The 14,947-nt window shown below is 38.0% G+C and overlaps 1 protein-coding gene across 1 annotated transcript in view; it reads right to left on the bottom strand.

The window, feature by feature from the left end:
* Positions 1 to 551: 551 nt before the first annotated feature.
* The window catches only part of LOC149240181 (uncharacterized), a 107,176-nt gene continuing 92,780 nt past the window's right edge, over positions 552 to 14,947 (bottom strand). The window contains exons 5-6 of the mRNA XM_089373645.1: positions 1,068 to 1,233; positions 552 to 976 (exon numbers count right to left, since the gene is read on the bottom strand). Of these exons, the coding sequence (XP_089229771.1) occupies positions 711 to 976; positions 1,068 to 1,233 (432 nt within the window). The 3' untranslated portion in view covers positions 552 to 710. The remainder of the gene's footprint in view (positions 977 to 1,067; positions 1,234 to 14,947) is intronic.

Raw genomic sequence — 14,947 nt, 5'->3', positions numbered from 1 at the left:
CATTTTGGATTGGGGCTTTTATCACGCATGTACAACATGGGCGACAACAATACCTAAACGAAATCATCAAAAGAAGCAACCACCTCCTCATTTTCAGCTCTAACTTCCTCCTAAGGATAATTTAATAGGCTTCCATTTATTTTGTCTACATATATGTTAATCCATTTTTTAGTTTTAAAATTTTCCTTTTTTCCTATCTTTTCTCTGACATATTTCCGATGTCATAGGTTTTTTTAAACTGCATTACAATGTCATATATCAAAGACCAATTCTCCATGAATCTCTTCATTCTGGATTATATGTAGAACTCTTAAACCTCCAATCTGCAAAGAAAGATAGAAATTTAAAAATATACAAATCAGAAATGCACTTTCACTACATTTCTTCACTCGATAGGCTTATATATGTTTTCCATGTGTATTTTCTTGCCATTGTTCTTTTGTTATTTAACGTGAGTTATGTTAGATGTCAACTTGTCCTATGTTTAACATAATAAGCAAACTGCATTTCAAAACAAAAATACATTCAAAGTGCACATATACATCATTCACTGGAATTCCACCTCACGAATACTCATTCTCGCTTTATTTATTATATTTGTAACATAAAAAATCATTTTCGCAACCCAAAACATCACATACAAAGAGACAAGTTCTCAAGTTCAAAGTATCTTAAAGGACTGTACTAGTACATCTATCTACGCAAAATAATTAGGCTAATAGCATTGGACCACCCTCTCGACCCGATAAGTTCATGGCTTCTTGTAGCGTAATCGCTCTGATGCGTAATCTCTCTACCTCCTCCTTCATGGCCCTATAGTCATCAACCAATTTGACAACTGGGGCGAAAGTATGAGTCATTTCTCCAGCACTAGACGGCCATTTAGGATCCTCAAGGCCAATAGGTACCAACCCTCTCGTGATGTCTCTCAAAACCATCGCTATTTGTTCCTCGGTCATTGACTTGCGTGTCGTGCCTGCAACATATTCCATTAAAAAAAATTCTCCTTCATATCTATAACCAACATTCAAAAATGCAATATCAAAGTTTATCCCGTTTCCACATACCAGTAAGAGGTTCTAGTACGACCCCTTTATGTTTAACATGTTGGATATCTCCCTCACCGCCTCCTAATCTTGTGTCTTGCTCTGATCTCTTTTGTAGATCCTCCACATTAATAATTTCCTGACTGTGTGTGATAGAAATCGCATGTTGTCCAACTCCATTCTCAAACTGCAGACATTGAAAAAAACATTGATAAATTTCGTAGTCAAATTCAAAAAAAAAAACAACAACTAAAAACATTTTGTCTAAACAAAATTGTTTCCATTGTTGAAATATCAGTGTTAAGTAATCATGCAGTCTAAGTTAAATGTATAGGCTAAATTTATGATTCAGATCTGATATAATGTTCAGATTGCATTAGTGGTGCACACTTAAAATATTATGAAAATGGGAGAGGGAAACAATTTGAGATCGCTTGGTCATAAGACTATTACACAAACATTTTGAAGTGAGAAAAAAATTGATGATGGTTTTTTCTATTAGGGTTCCACTATAAACACATCCTTGTTCATTTGTGCGCCTCATCTATTCAAGTTTTTAACAAGGGATCAAAGCTCAGGGCCCCTCATTGGGAATATAGACCCGTTTTCTCATTGCTATGTTCATGTGCATGTGATCAAGTGACCGCTGGGGCCATTTTGGGCAATATTTGGCAAATTCCAAATTTTAATTTTTCTGTTAAAATATGTAATTTCAGGCCTTTCAAGTTAATTTTTGAAGTACAGGACACCATAAAACTTTCAAGTTAATTTTTGGAGCACAGGACACCATAAAACTTTCAAGTTAATTTTTGGAGCACAGGACACCATAAAAGAAGAATGTAGTTTCGTGGCATTGTAGAGCTCATTTCAAGTTTTCCAACTCATATGAAAGGAGTCTGTACTTTCCTCGCATTGTAGAGCTCATTCCAAGCTTTCCAACACATATTCAGGTTCACGATTCTAAGCTATGGTCAACAAGTTATCGCTTCAACAATATTGGCAACCTAGTCGAGGATGGGTGAGGCTTCTACAAACTCTAAATCATTTTTCAGATGTCATTCTCTCACCCTAGGCCATTTTAAATTTTGATCCATTTTGTTTGGTTGCAATATTCAATTCCCTCTGTATATATAAAAGTTCGTTTGCTTGATTCAGGAAGTTGCGTGAAGCCTCCTCTTTATCGTCTTCACAATTGTGCTATGGCCCACAGTCCCTGCAACCTTTGAAATTTATTTTGTCTCTTCTTGTAGTAGGTTTGGATGTGATTGCTCCACTGATCGCATCTAAAATGGACTACTCCAGTAGTTTTATTGACCCCTGAAAACCCTTAGCTCTGTTTAGACACAAAAGCTATAACAAGGACGTCTTTTTTAATTCAAGTTGTGGCCCTATCTTTTTTCTAATTTGTTATGGTCCTTGGTAAAGAGGAAAATATACTAATTTTTTATTTTGTAAATGAAATTGATTGTACCGTGGATGTGTTTTTTTTTTGGTTTTGCTTAGGTATCAGGAGAATCAGTAGACCTGCCATCGGTCAGTGAGGTACACCTGTGGTCTGTCACTGAGGAGGCCCAGGGTTGAGTTTGAGGGACTGCCCCTATACTCCTTAGCCTATAACAGAATTTCCCACAAGCCACGCTAGGCAGGTTGACTGAGTTTCAAACATGCGCGGAGCTCTAATATTGGTCAACAAATGCTTTCTGGTGCATGATGTCCACAGTTTGGCCTAGCCCTATGTGCTTTTGTGCTGTGAGTGTTAACAAGCTTGTTTGGTTCAAGTCTATGGTTCACATCCTACATCCTTCTAATAAAAAAAAGTTAACCCAAGACACTAAAAACAAGCTAAAATTATTCTTGTTATACCTTATTCTCAAAATGGGGGTTTCTGAAATTTTGCAAATATATTGAAAATCACATACAGAATTACTTTCCATGGTTCATTCAAATTATCAAGTTGCCTCAATAACACAATGCAAAACATCTTTCTTGTGATAAAATTTGCAAGACTCAATTGTTTAACATCAAATATGAAACTTGGCATCCTTAGCGAGATTTATTCTTCAATGTAAGTTGGACAGTATAAAATCTGTAAGTTCAGGATCAAAGTAGAACAAGTAGAGGTTTATGGAAACTCATTAAAGGCCAAGAAATCAAACCTAAAACTAAAAGAGTTAGAAATGTGCACTTGAAGAATTTTAGGATGCTGTAAAAATCTTATCCAATAAAATTCACGATGACTTGTGTCCCATGTAAGTGACCTAGAAAGTGCTTAGAAAGTGTGAAGCAAATTAGCTAATCTATATGTGAAAATAATGATGTCAAGAAGAATGCCCGTGTTTCAACTTTTACCAAGTGTCTCCATGCTACCTAGGGCTCAACACACTCCTAAATGCCCAATGTTCCTCAAAGTAGGTCCTTCTCCCAAGCAACCAACCAAGCCCTCTATGTGCACCTCATGAAGAATGACACCATGCCATGTAGATCTCCAACTTGTAAGAAAGTGCACCATATAAACCTCGAGCCAAAGTATAGCAATCCATGAGTCAGTTATCCCCAATGTGCATGTCTGGTAATGTATAACCAAGGGTACTCAACACACCATGTACTCCACATCACATTAAGCACCCCCAAGTATGGTGTAAACATTTTGCGTAACCCCAAAAGCTAACATAAATTTGTGTGTTGCTCCAACATCAGTGATATGTGTGTGCCGATGTTGCACAAGATTCCAGAATACAGGAATGTTCTAAACACAGGTACAACTGTCCAAAACAACTAGAAGCTTTGCAAGTTTGCCCCAATTCACAGAAAATGACAAGTCGGTAGAGGCAATAATAAAACACATGAAAATGAAGTATAAATAAAGTAACAAATTTTGGAAAAAATAGGGAAAACAACAAACTAAGATAATCCCACTCACAGGACCCATAAACCTAAGGCAAATAAAATTCCCTAGAGATTTCCTCCCTTTGCTATAAATTACTGTAGCTGTCACTAGAAGATGAACTATTTGTACCAAAATCATGAAAGGCAGGGAACATAGAATCTTACATTCATGGGAACCAATATATCTGAAGCTACTAAATTCCCTATCCATCAATGGATCCCCTCTAATTACAACAACATTAGGAAGACAAAGTGATTGTGAAGATATCATTTAAAGCATTATTCAGTGGGATGTCATAGAACTGATTCCGCTTTTATGGGTCTCCTAAGCACCTTTCATGTGGAACCACAAAATTATGTACGACGTCTGAAAATTTAAGCATGTGAATTTCAAACGCTGCAATCTCTGTTAAATGAAAATAAAATACCTAGGATGGGAAGTAGAGAATTTAAGATATATACGAAAAAAGTCACTAGAAGATGAACTATATGTACCAAAATCATGAAAAGCAGGGAACATAGAATCTTCCATCCATTCCCTCTAATTAGAACAACAGTAGGAAAACAAAGTGATTGTGATGACAACGTGAAAAGTTAAAAACAAGGTGGATAAAGCATTTTTCAGTAGGACATCATAGAACCAATTCCGCTTTTATGAGGCTCGTAAGGACCTTGTATGTGGAAACGCCAAAATTATGTATGAAGCCTAAAACTTTAAGCATGTAATTCATAAAAGCTGCAAACTCTATCAAATGAAAACTAAGTACCCAGGATGGGAAGTAAAGTGAAGCGACAAACCTGCAAAATTTATGATATATAGGCAACAACAGCAGGAAAACAAAGTGATTGTGATGACAACATGAAAAGTTAAAAACAAGGTGGATAAAGCATTCTGCCATAGGATGTCATAGAACCAATTCCGCTTTTACGAGACTCCTAAGCACCTTGCATGTGGAAACGACAAAACTATGTATGGAGCCTGAAAATTTAATCACCTAATTTCAAGATAGCTGCAAACTCTATCCAATGAAAACTAAGTACCCAGGATGGGAAGTAAAACTCAAGCTACAAACCTGCAAAATTTAAGATATTAAGCAACAATTACAAGATTTTCTATAATTTTAAGTCCTCTTTTTGCTGTTAAAATCTCCCTATTGCTTGTATGCAGATTTACTTCAAGAGTTCTTCTCATGATCAATAACTAGCAAAGATTGCAGAGAGCATAGCGCACAACCATATGCCCCATAACTAGCAAACATTGCGGAAAGCATAGCACACAATGAGAATTACATGATGGCATAAAGGAAACTCCTTGTTATACACATGTGATCGGTCAAGGACGCTTAGTTGATATACAGGTCTATAGGCATCGTACTCAAGATTGATTTCTACAGTTCAACATTGTGGGCTATATCATTGTAATCCTCTCTACAAAAAATTTCATGATCATTGTATAATCCTTGGCTGAAAACTATGGTCGTAGTTTGAAGTAATCAGTTGCCAAACCAGACAAACCAAATCAAAATGTGAGATCTCCTATCAAAGGATTAGTCCCTCTTTAATTCTACCCATCACTGCATTAAAAATGAAGATATATATCATTTGATTGTCATCAACATCACATGACCTCCTTGTAGATTACGGATGGGTTTTTGTTTTATTTTTGTATCATTATATTGATGTTTTTGGGTGTTTAGACCTCCTTGTCAACAACATCTCATGACCTCTTGTAGATTATGTATGGGTTTTTGTTTTATTTTTTGTATTTGATGTTTTAGAGTGTTTAGACCTCCTTGTCATCAACATCTCATGACCTCCTTGTATATTACGGATGGCTTTTTTGTTTTATTTTTGTATAATTATATTGATGTATTTGAGCGTTTAGACCTTGTTGGCCATTTGTGGGGCTCAACTTGTGGTGCTGAAACAAGGCTTAAAAGGTCTTTGGAAGTCTTTTGGGTGCCACACAATAAGGAATACATAGGATTTCCCAATTATCCAGGAGTGTCTAGACGTTCTCTACCACTGGAACGGCCTGGTAACACCCTCAAGAGCAGCTCAACTACCTCAAAGCCCTTTAAATACTCTCGTCTATTCTGGAGTGTTTGACTCCAACTTCCAAGTTCCCAATGACACAGAAATGCTGGGAACAGATTTTCCAAGCCCAAGGAATTGTTCCCTTGCAACTAGCATGTGAACTAGATCATTGATCCTAATGCTACTACAAGAGGGGGCACACACATGGGAGTGCACTAGCAAAATTAGAGCAACCACAAAATAAATTACCACAACCTTAACATAACAGACAAATTATTTAATTTATCATGCAATAAAATAAGTTAGCTAACTCATACATAAATTAAAAGCATTCACAAAACAATTGGCATGAATATATTATGCAATAAATCATCTCAATAATCTCAATAATTGAATCAAAATGTACAACATAAGAATAATATGAAGCCTTCTACAAATAACAGTAAGTCAACCAATTGCAAACCCCTTTAGATGTAATGTCCCTAGGGAATTTTCGTCCTTAGGGTTCTAATCTTGTCTAGGGTTTTCAATAAATCATAAAGGGTTATATATATCATAACAGCAGTGCACATTCATCCACTCGTATAACAGTAGGTATCCTTAATGCGCTAAAGTTATTCAACAGCCATATGTTTCTTCAGCAAGCCACTATAAGTAAGGATTAACTGTCCATTGAACAGCAGACCTATGCAATCAATAATCCACCAATACAATTCCAACTGTAATCTCAATAGATCAATATTCAAACTGTAATTCACTAATAACAATTAGCGCTATCCAATTCTGTTGTCACTATGTCATAACTAACAACTCACTGTCTAACTAATGCTTGATCTGTGCTGCTTCGCTTGCTGTCAAAGAGAGCCTGTGACAACCCCTTCTTACCCGAGTTTCCACTTGCGATTGTAGTCCCTTAGCCTTGACTGCATCAATGTAACAAACCACTGACTAGGGCTTATGACAGTCCTTCTCTGACCCAAGTCTACACCTGTGGATGGAGTAATTCCCTTAGCCTTGACTGTGCTGATCTTGTTGCTGCCTCATGTGACAAACACTGGTTTTGGAGGGCTGTTTTGGGTGTTCCGCTGTCCCAAAACCGAGCCTTTGTTGCGGAGAGGCCTTCAAAGCTCCATGTGATCACAGACCCCTGAAAGAGGTATCCGCTACCCCATAAAGTGCTATACCACTGCCTAAATAACCTCAGGAAGGAAGGCCAAAATCAGATAATGCCCTAGAGGACTGTCACTATTACTGGGCCAAGTTTGCTGCCTCCAGAATTTGACAATTAACTGCAGGAAAACTCAGGTAGATAGAGGAATACCACAGCGAATTCTTGACTACAGAAAAGTCTCCTTCTCGCTTGCCAAATCAGATAAGAAGTATCTAAAGATATCAAGCTGCAACAGAATGAAAAGAATGGGATTAGCTAGGGTGGGATCATCTCCACCGAAACTAATCAAGGGAAAAAGGGGCCTTAAAACCCCAGAGCCTAAGCTCAAGAAAACACATATTCCAATCCAAATCAACAATGATAAAGTCATTTTATCTCTCACTTTTTTATAGATTCCCTATGGGGCTTTTGTCCTTATTTTATTGTGAGGGGTTACAAGTTTAACCCCCAATTCTAGCTTTTTGTCCCCGACACCCCAAATTTACCCAATGTTGCCCCAAAACATTGGATAATGGGTTTCCCCTTTTTCATCAACTATTGCCTACGAGGTTGGATAGGCTATTTCGTCCTCCCTTGGGCAATTAATCAATAGGGAACATTACAGTCCCCCCTTCCCAACATTGCTTGTCCTCAAGCAATTGCAAGTTCAGGTGCTGCAAAATTTATCCTCCTATTTTCAGAAATGAGAACCTCCCTTCAATCTTTACAGTTTCCTTTGCAGCTGCCAAAGCAAGAACACCAGCACCCATCCTCATTTCTTGCAACCGATCAGCCACAATGCTGGTTTCTGATGCTGAAGATGCCATCATACAATAGTCATTGTTTTCATTCACTGAATCATAGATCAATTCTGAGTCAAGAGTACAAATATGTGCTGCTGCTGAAGCAATTTCTAATTTCAGCCATGCATTTCCAACCTTCATTTTACTTGTTCCAACAATTTTATCACTATCACATCCTTCATCAATTATTTGGGGTTCATATTTTTTACCAGCATTTATAGAATCCCCTTCTTTTGAGACTGAATGATAATTACTGTGATTATGATCATCCTTAGGCAGTGACCATATTAAAACCCCTGTAGCCAAGCACTTCAGATTACCAACATCAATGTTAGTCAAGTTGGTGTTGAATGGTACTATATTAACAACACACTGACTTGGTTTGTCAGATAACCCCATAGCTACTAGGACATCCTGATTCCCGACAAATATATGCAAGAAGATGTTTTAAAAGCTGTTCTGGTCTGATTACTTCAGTCTCTCTTATTCTAGCCACCCTTTCATTCCCTTAGCCTGCCTGCCTTATATACAGTTTCTTCAAATACCTCCTCCTAACCACTTCTGTAAAGCAGTCCTGATATGCTGCACCAATTCTGTGAACCAATTCAGCAAATATCTCATCCTCCTGGTTTTTTGGAGTCTTCAATGTTTTTTGCCAAACAGAATCTGCATCAATCCATTGACCTTGTAATTGCCTTAAACCAAAGTTCAAGTTACCAAATTCTTTCTTAATGGCCAGCACATTCCTTTCTGCTTGAAGGATCTGCTTTTTCAGGGAATCCAATCCTTGATCCAGAAATTTATTATGTTCTTGAATTCTATCAATGTGGCCAAATGACTCTTTCATATCTCGCAACCACTGTCTTTTTGCCTGTAAAATCATACTCTCGTGCTCAATTCTATTTTGAATCTGGAATTATCTTCTCATCAATTTCTTTAACCTTTGTCTTTGTCCAACATTATTCACTGGGTAAGCAGTATCGCTCTTGGACTGTATGGACAGGTCAGATTGATTTTTCTTGTCTCCCCATCCAATCTCTCTATGAGTGCTTCTGTTTTCATCCAAGGATTTGCCTGGAGCCGAGGATGTAAGCATTGTATTCAATGATCCATTAAATCTTCTATCATATAGAGGTGGGCTATAACTTCTTCAGGTTTCTTCTCACAGGGTTTGGGTTCCAAACAGTGTCCTTTGCTTGATCTCACGCTTTCATCTGATTGTCCAAGATCAGAATTCGATGTTGCAGTCATTTCCAAATCGGGCACTCCATTAGAGCTAAGTCTGATATATTCATAATTTTCCAGGACATCCTTGGCATCTGGATCTGGAGCTACTTCCATTCGCCCTAGGTTTTCAGTAATATCACTTACTGGCGAGTTTTCAGAATCTGCCAAACAACTTGTCTTTGTCTCCTGGTGTCTAATTTCAATGCTTTTAAAGTTCTTTTCCTCCAATGTTGCTAAAGTTGCATCTGCTTCAAGCCTCATGTCTTCATCTGCAGCAATAAATGCTAGGTGACGAATGCTCGTCCAACATTAACATCCTCAGTGCCACATTCACTGAGTTTCTCACTAGCCTGCTTCAAAGACTCTTAAGTCCTATTATTTATTGGCTGGCCTTCTAGATGGTGATAACTCTTTCTAAATTTAAGAGTGCAACACTCATTGGAACTAAAAGAAATAAGTGATTCCGATGGCTCCCAATTAGATGGCTCCCTTAGAACACCAACCTCATGTTGCCTGACCTATGGTGTGTCCCACATCTGCCACTATCCATGTTCAAATGTACAATTTGGACCATCCAATGAAAATGATGATAAATCCTATCGTTGTGTGATCAAGGAAGTTGGTCTCCAGCACAGTGCACCTCATCAACAATTCCCGAAGTCAAGAATTTCAACAAAGAACACTCGATAGACGATTTACTGATTGGAGCAGATATAGGGCATATTACCACAAAAGCTAGCAGACCTTGGAGAGGGAAACCCTACAAGACAAACAGCTAGACTAAGTGCTAACAATAGGACAATGGCACACTATCACTACAACCAAGGCCCCCTACTCTTTACAGATTTTCCCCAATGGGAGGAGTCCCGGTAGGATAGGATCACCTATGAAAGGTATTCTAACGTTAAGGTATGAGGTGATAAGCAAAGGAGCAATACACTTTCTATAAGAGACCTAGGAATAAAATGCACAAGACCTAGTGTTTGTTGATCTTGCTAGAGTTTAGGCATTCCCCCAAGGTCAAGGAAATGGAGAGAAAAGGCTTCTTATGATATACTTCAACAAGTACTAAGTTCATACAACCTTCAAGGAAGTCCCCAGACTGAGAAAGAAAAACTAGGGTTTCCCTCTTAGGGAAACACCTAGGGCAAGAGATTTTTTGGAGGAAACTTAAGTGGATGCCCACCAAATTTAGAGGTCAAGTAGCCAAGGCCCTTCACTTGATGTTTAGGCTCTCAAGTTCCAACAAAACCTCTCCCAAAGGATTTCGCTCTAAGCCCTAGTTAGACATCCTAGCCTTAAGAGGACCAAAATTTTAAGAGGAAAATTTATGGATGAAAAATAAGAATGATCACCAAGGACTTGGACTAGTGCCTTGTCCTTTAGGCATATGGAGTCAAGGATGTCTATAAGGAGGTTGAAAATTGATGCCCTAGGTATCGATTCCCAACAATTACCCACTTCAAAGGAAAATGGAATTTGATGGAGATTTATTAAGAATTCCTCCACTAGGAACATTCATTACATGTTATACATTGAGTAACATATGCAATTCTCAACTAGATAGCTTTTCAAAATTGATTTTCAACAAATTAGGGCATAAACTAGCATAATCTAAAAGCAACAATTCCAAACATTAGACAATTTCAAAACGAAAATCTTACAAGATAGCATGTAGTATATCCATCCATTCACCAAAGAAATAGCTCCAAACACAATCCAAGGTAGCTTCCAAACATCAAAATGCATCCAAGATACTCCAATAGCCAAGGAAACAAGTGTGAGATCTCCTAAGAGGTCCAATTTCTCCAAGTGATGATGATGAAAGAGTGAAATGATCCCTCTCTAATTTATACATGTCCAATGTTCTCTAATTTTAGCCTAAAGCCCCTCACATTATAGAATAATGGGCAAATTTTGGGTGAGGTTATAAACCAACTTCATAGCCAATGTTAAAGCATAAGAATCAACCCACAAAGAGGCCAAAATGTTGATTTCATGCATGCGTTGGGCTCCTTTGATGCCAAGTCAAGTGTAGAGGACTCCAAAAATTATGATCTAGGGGTTGGCCCCTAAATCTCCAAGCAAATCATCATTTGGACCCCAGTTTTGTATTTAGGGCACAACATGGATGTCATGGGTGTTATGGTGATGAAATAGCTTGGTTCTGCTCCAACGTTGAGGGCTTAGAGGATGGTGTTAGCCCTCCCATGTCTCAAGGGGTGAGACAAATCTCATCTAGGCCTCATATCAGCTACCAAACCATGTGTGCACTACTAAGACGGTTGGGGCGCACTGGTCCAAGTGCATCATCTCATCAATAATGCGAGGCAAAACTTAAAAGCGTCGGTTGTTGGGGTGTTGTAGGTGCCCATGGAGTGGAATGATGCTCTGCAAGTGATAGGAGTCTGATGGCTCTCAACACTTCACTTGTAGAGTGTCATAATGCTCCTCTAATGGACTTGGGCCCCAGTTAAGTTGCCCAGCCCATGATGAAAACCACCTGCCAATCACACACAATGTCCAATGTTGCATCTTCACCATTAGGTGCAATAATTATTAGTGCATCTAAGTGAACCAAGCTTGTTAGTAAGGGGAAAATTGACACTTCATACAGGGCTTCGCTTCCAAATTTGGGGCTTTAATCACGTAATAGTGTTACCTCCCTCGGTAGGAGTGGCTAATAAACAACCCTATTAGGTGATCCCTGTTGGAAAATGCAATGTGGCAGCTATTAATTCTGATTTTCCTTAACCTTAATATTTGCTTGTGAACTTAGTTAGTCTTCTTGTGTTTTTCTAGTTAGATCTTTTCATCAAGCAAATATAAAGAACATAAACAATAGCAACAAAGGACATAAAAATTAGGCTCTCAGCCAGGGAAAAACCCCTCCAAGGGGAAAAACCCGAAAAAAAATTCTCTTCTTATAGAATCTGCTTCAATGAGACAACAAAGACGCAAACTCTAGACCAAGTCCTTTTCCAAGTCCCAAGTCAACCCTTCCAACAAGCCCTTCCTTGAACCTAAACCAACAAGCTTCAAACTGCAACTTCGACCTACCACTGCAACTCGTCCTACAAACTTTGACCCTACAATTTTGGCCTTGTTGCTGCTACAAAAATACTAACCCAACTTTTTCTTGAGACCTTACTTGAGCAAGATAGCTTCTCCCAAAGTGAACGACGCCAAGATAGAGTACTCTTCCTTCCGGCAACAAAATATTGTACTTCGCCTTACTGCAACTCGGAACTGCAATTTCAGCCTCCCTTGCAGCTGCAAAAACCCTAAAACCTTGCACGTGTGAGAGAAAATAGAGCCCAAAAACAAAGATTTTTGCTTCCTCCTTGGATTCCTCTTGCCTTCTAGACCTTTGCTCTTCTTTTTTGTTTCTCCCAACTACAGGTCGAACTTCTTCTTTATGAGATTGAACTTCTTGAGTAAGTGACAAATGAGGTCAAACTGCTCCATTATATAGCCTTCTCAAGGGGTCAAATTCCATCCTTAAGGTTGACTTGTACTTTTGGAGTTTCCAAGACTTTCTAGACTCCAAAATAATTCTTTTTACAATTACATCTTTCCTAGAAGGGTCTTATAAACATGATGTTGACTCCTTTGACTCATGACAATAAATCCTAAGACCTAACAAACCCTAGAAGCATGAAGAACATGCTTTTACCTAGAAGACGATCAATAATGAGCATGAAACCCATGCTTTTAAAATAATAACTTTTTATTTTCTTCTTTTGTTTGTTACATCGACTACATATTGAAATGAGTACAACAATAATGAATACCAAAAGTAGTTACATTCTTCAACACTCCCTCTCAACTAAGGAGGCATTCATAATTGTATACCTAGTACAACATCGTTCTCAAAGTGAAGAGTTCTCATAACAAGAGTCGGATTGATAAGCCAACTATAAGCATCAACATTATGATCAATCAGCACTGTCTTTGAGGCCCAACTAGACACGCTCTATTTCATTCAAGAGCCTTATGCCGGGAGGCTTTACATGTGATATTGCACTACCTCTACAAGGTGCATACCCCATCCGGATGTTCACAAGGTATGTCCTTTTAGGACTATTCTTATCCTGGATTTCCATTCATGAATCCTCAAAGAATATTGGTCCTCTTTGACCACTCTTATCTTGGATACATGTCCTATTCTCAAAGAATGTCAGTACCTTTCCTTTCTTGGATTGTCCACCCTCAAGGAAACCACAGATGCTTATCCAATCCTCCACCATTCTTTCCTCGAGGTCTATGATACATGAAGAAGAGAATGCACATGTGATATCCATCATCATTCCCTCTCAACCAGAGAGGATATCCTATTCTCTTTTAGATTAGAGAACAAATCCCTTCTCCTTTTAAGGAGACTTCTTTTGCTCCCTCTCAAAACTAGAGGAGATTCCTGACTTCCTTTTAAACCAAGAAGTTAACACCACAAGCCTTATAGCTTGTCTTCAAAAGTACTAGCTATTTGTTCTTCATAGCTATATTGCTCTCTCTTTCCTTCAAATCTCATTGTGTCAAGCCCGCTTCCTTCTGAGGTATCATGGAGCAATCTTTACTCTTTCATCTTGTGACAAGATCAAGGTCAACTTTATTACTTCATCACTTTCATCTTTGACATTATAGATGAAGGCATTGCATTATTGCATTGAGCCTTTCCAAACTTCAAGTTGATCATAGCTTCCTCATGAAAGTGGTCTCCTTTGACCATCTGGTTATCTTGTTACCTTCAAGATGAGTAGGTCTTGAATTTAGAGTTTCCAAATGTCAAACATTCAGCTTTCCTCGATATTCCATCTGTACATATGAGCCTGCCTCATCTGTCATCTTATATTCCTGCAACATGCTTCCAGGTAGCAAAATAGTATGTTAACCAGATAAACAACAATAAAAATAAAATTAGACTTACTTCATCATGATGACCTTCTCATCCATTCATCAACATCCTCATGGTCAATCTCCAATCAAATCTTCCTTCATGCATCAAAGTGCCTAGGAATTGAACTTGATTACCAAGTTTACAATTTTCTTCTGGAGATTATACTGGATGTTAATCATCATTCTATATATAATCTAGAGAAAGTCTTAATCTTTATTCATTCTTGAGTAAGTCACATTAAATAACGATAAGAACAATTTCACTAAGCATATTTCATAACCAATTTTTCCAAGATTCTGTAAACACGAATCCTACATAAGAGTTACTTTCAATTCCTATGCTTCTTATTCTATCATCTAGTTATATGTTTCATAATGGACCTACAACCTGACCCATTTCATTCCTTCATCCCTTTAAAAGTATTGTTTCCATGCTATATGGAATGTATACTAACCTTGTCATAATGCTTCTTCCAAGAACCTTCCAAAATGATGGTTCTTACATTATCATGTTGATCCACTTTAGCAAGATGACTGCTTCTAACATAAAGTTAGACAATGCCTAGATGATCAATATGCAAAATGGTCTATATATCTTTCTTTAAAGACTAGATGATTTCTACAAAGCAACTTAATCAAGTAGACTCTTACTATCACATGCTTCTATCTACAAAACATGATTCTTCTAAACAACAATGCATACTATCTAAAGGAAAGATCAATCTTCATGAGAAACCTATAAGAAAAGGTGCCTTCATTAATAGTAAAGATCTTTCACATCTTCCTTCTTCGGCTTCTTCTCAGGTTCTCCCATTTCCTAAGCAACATGGGCCTCGCTTCTTTCCTTTCTCTTGTTGTTCTGCAAGCTTGGACATTCCCTCTTAAAGTGTCCAAACTCATTG

This window comes from Pinus tabuliformis, chromosome 8, assembly GCF_031772625.1.
Source record: "Pinus tabuliformis cultivar Carrire ecotype Pingquan chromosome 8, CPIR1, whole genome shotgun sequence".
NCBI classification, from domain to species: Eukaryota; Viridiplantae; Streptophyta; class Pinopsida; order Pinales; family Pinaceae; genus Pinus; species Pinus tabuliformis.
Note: the sequence above shows the minus strand (reverse complement) of the source record. Positions and strands in the feature narration are given on the sequence as shown.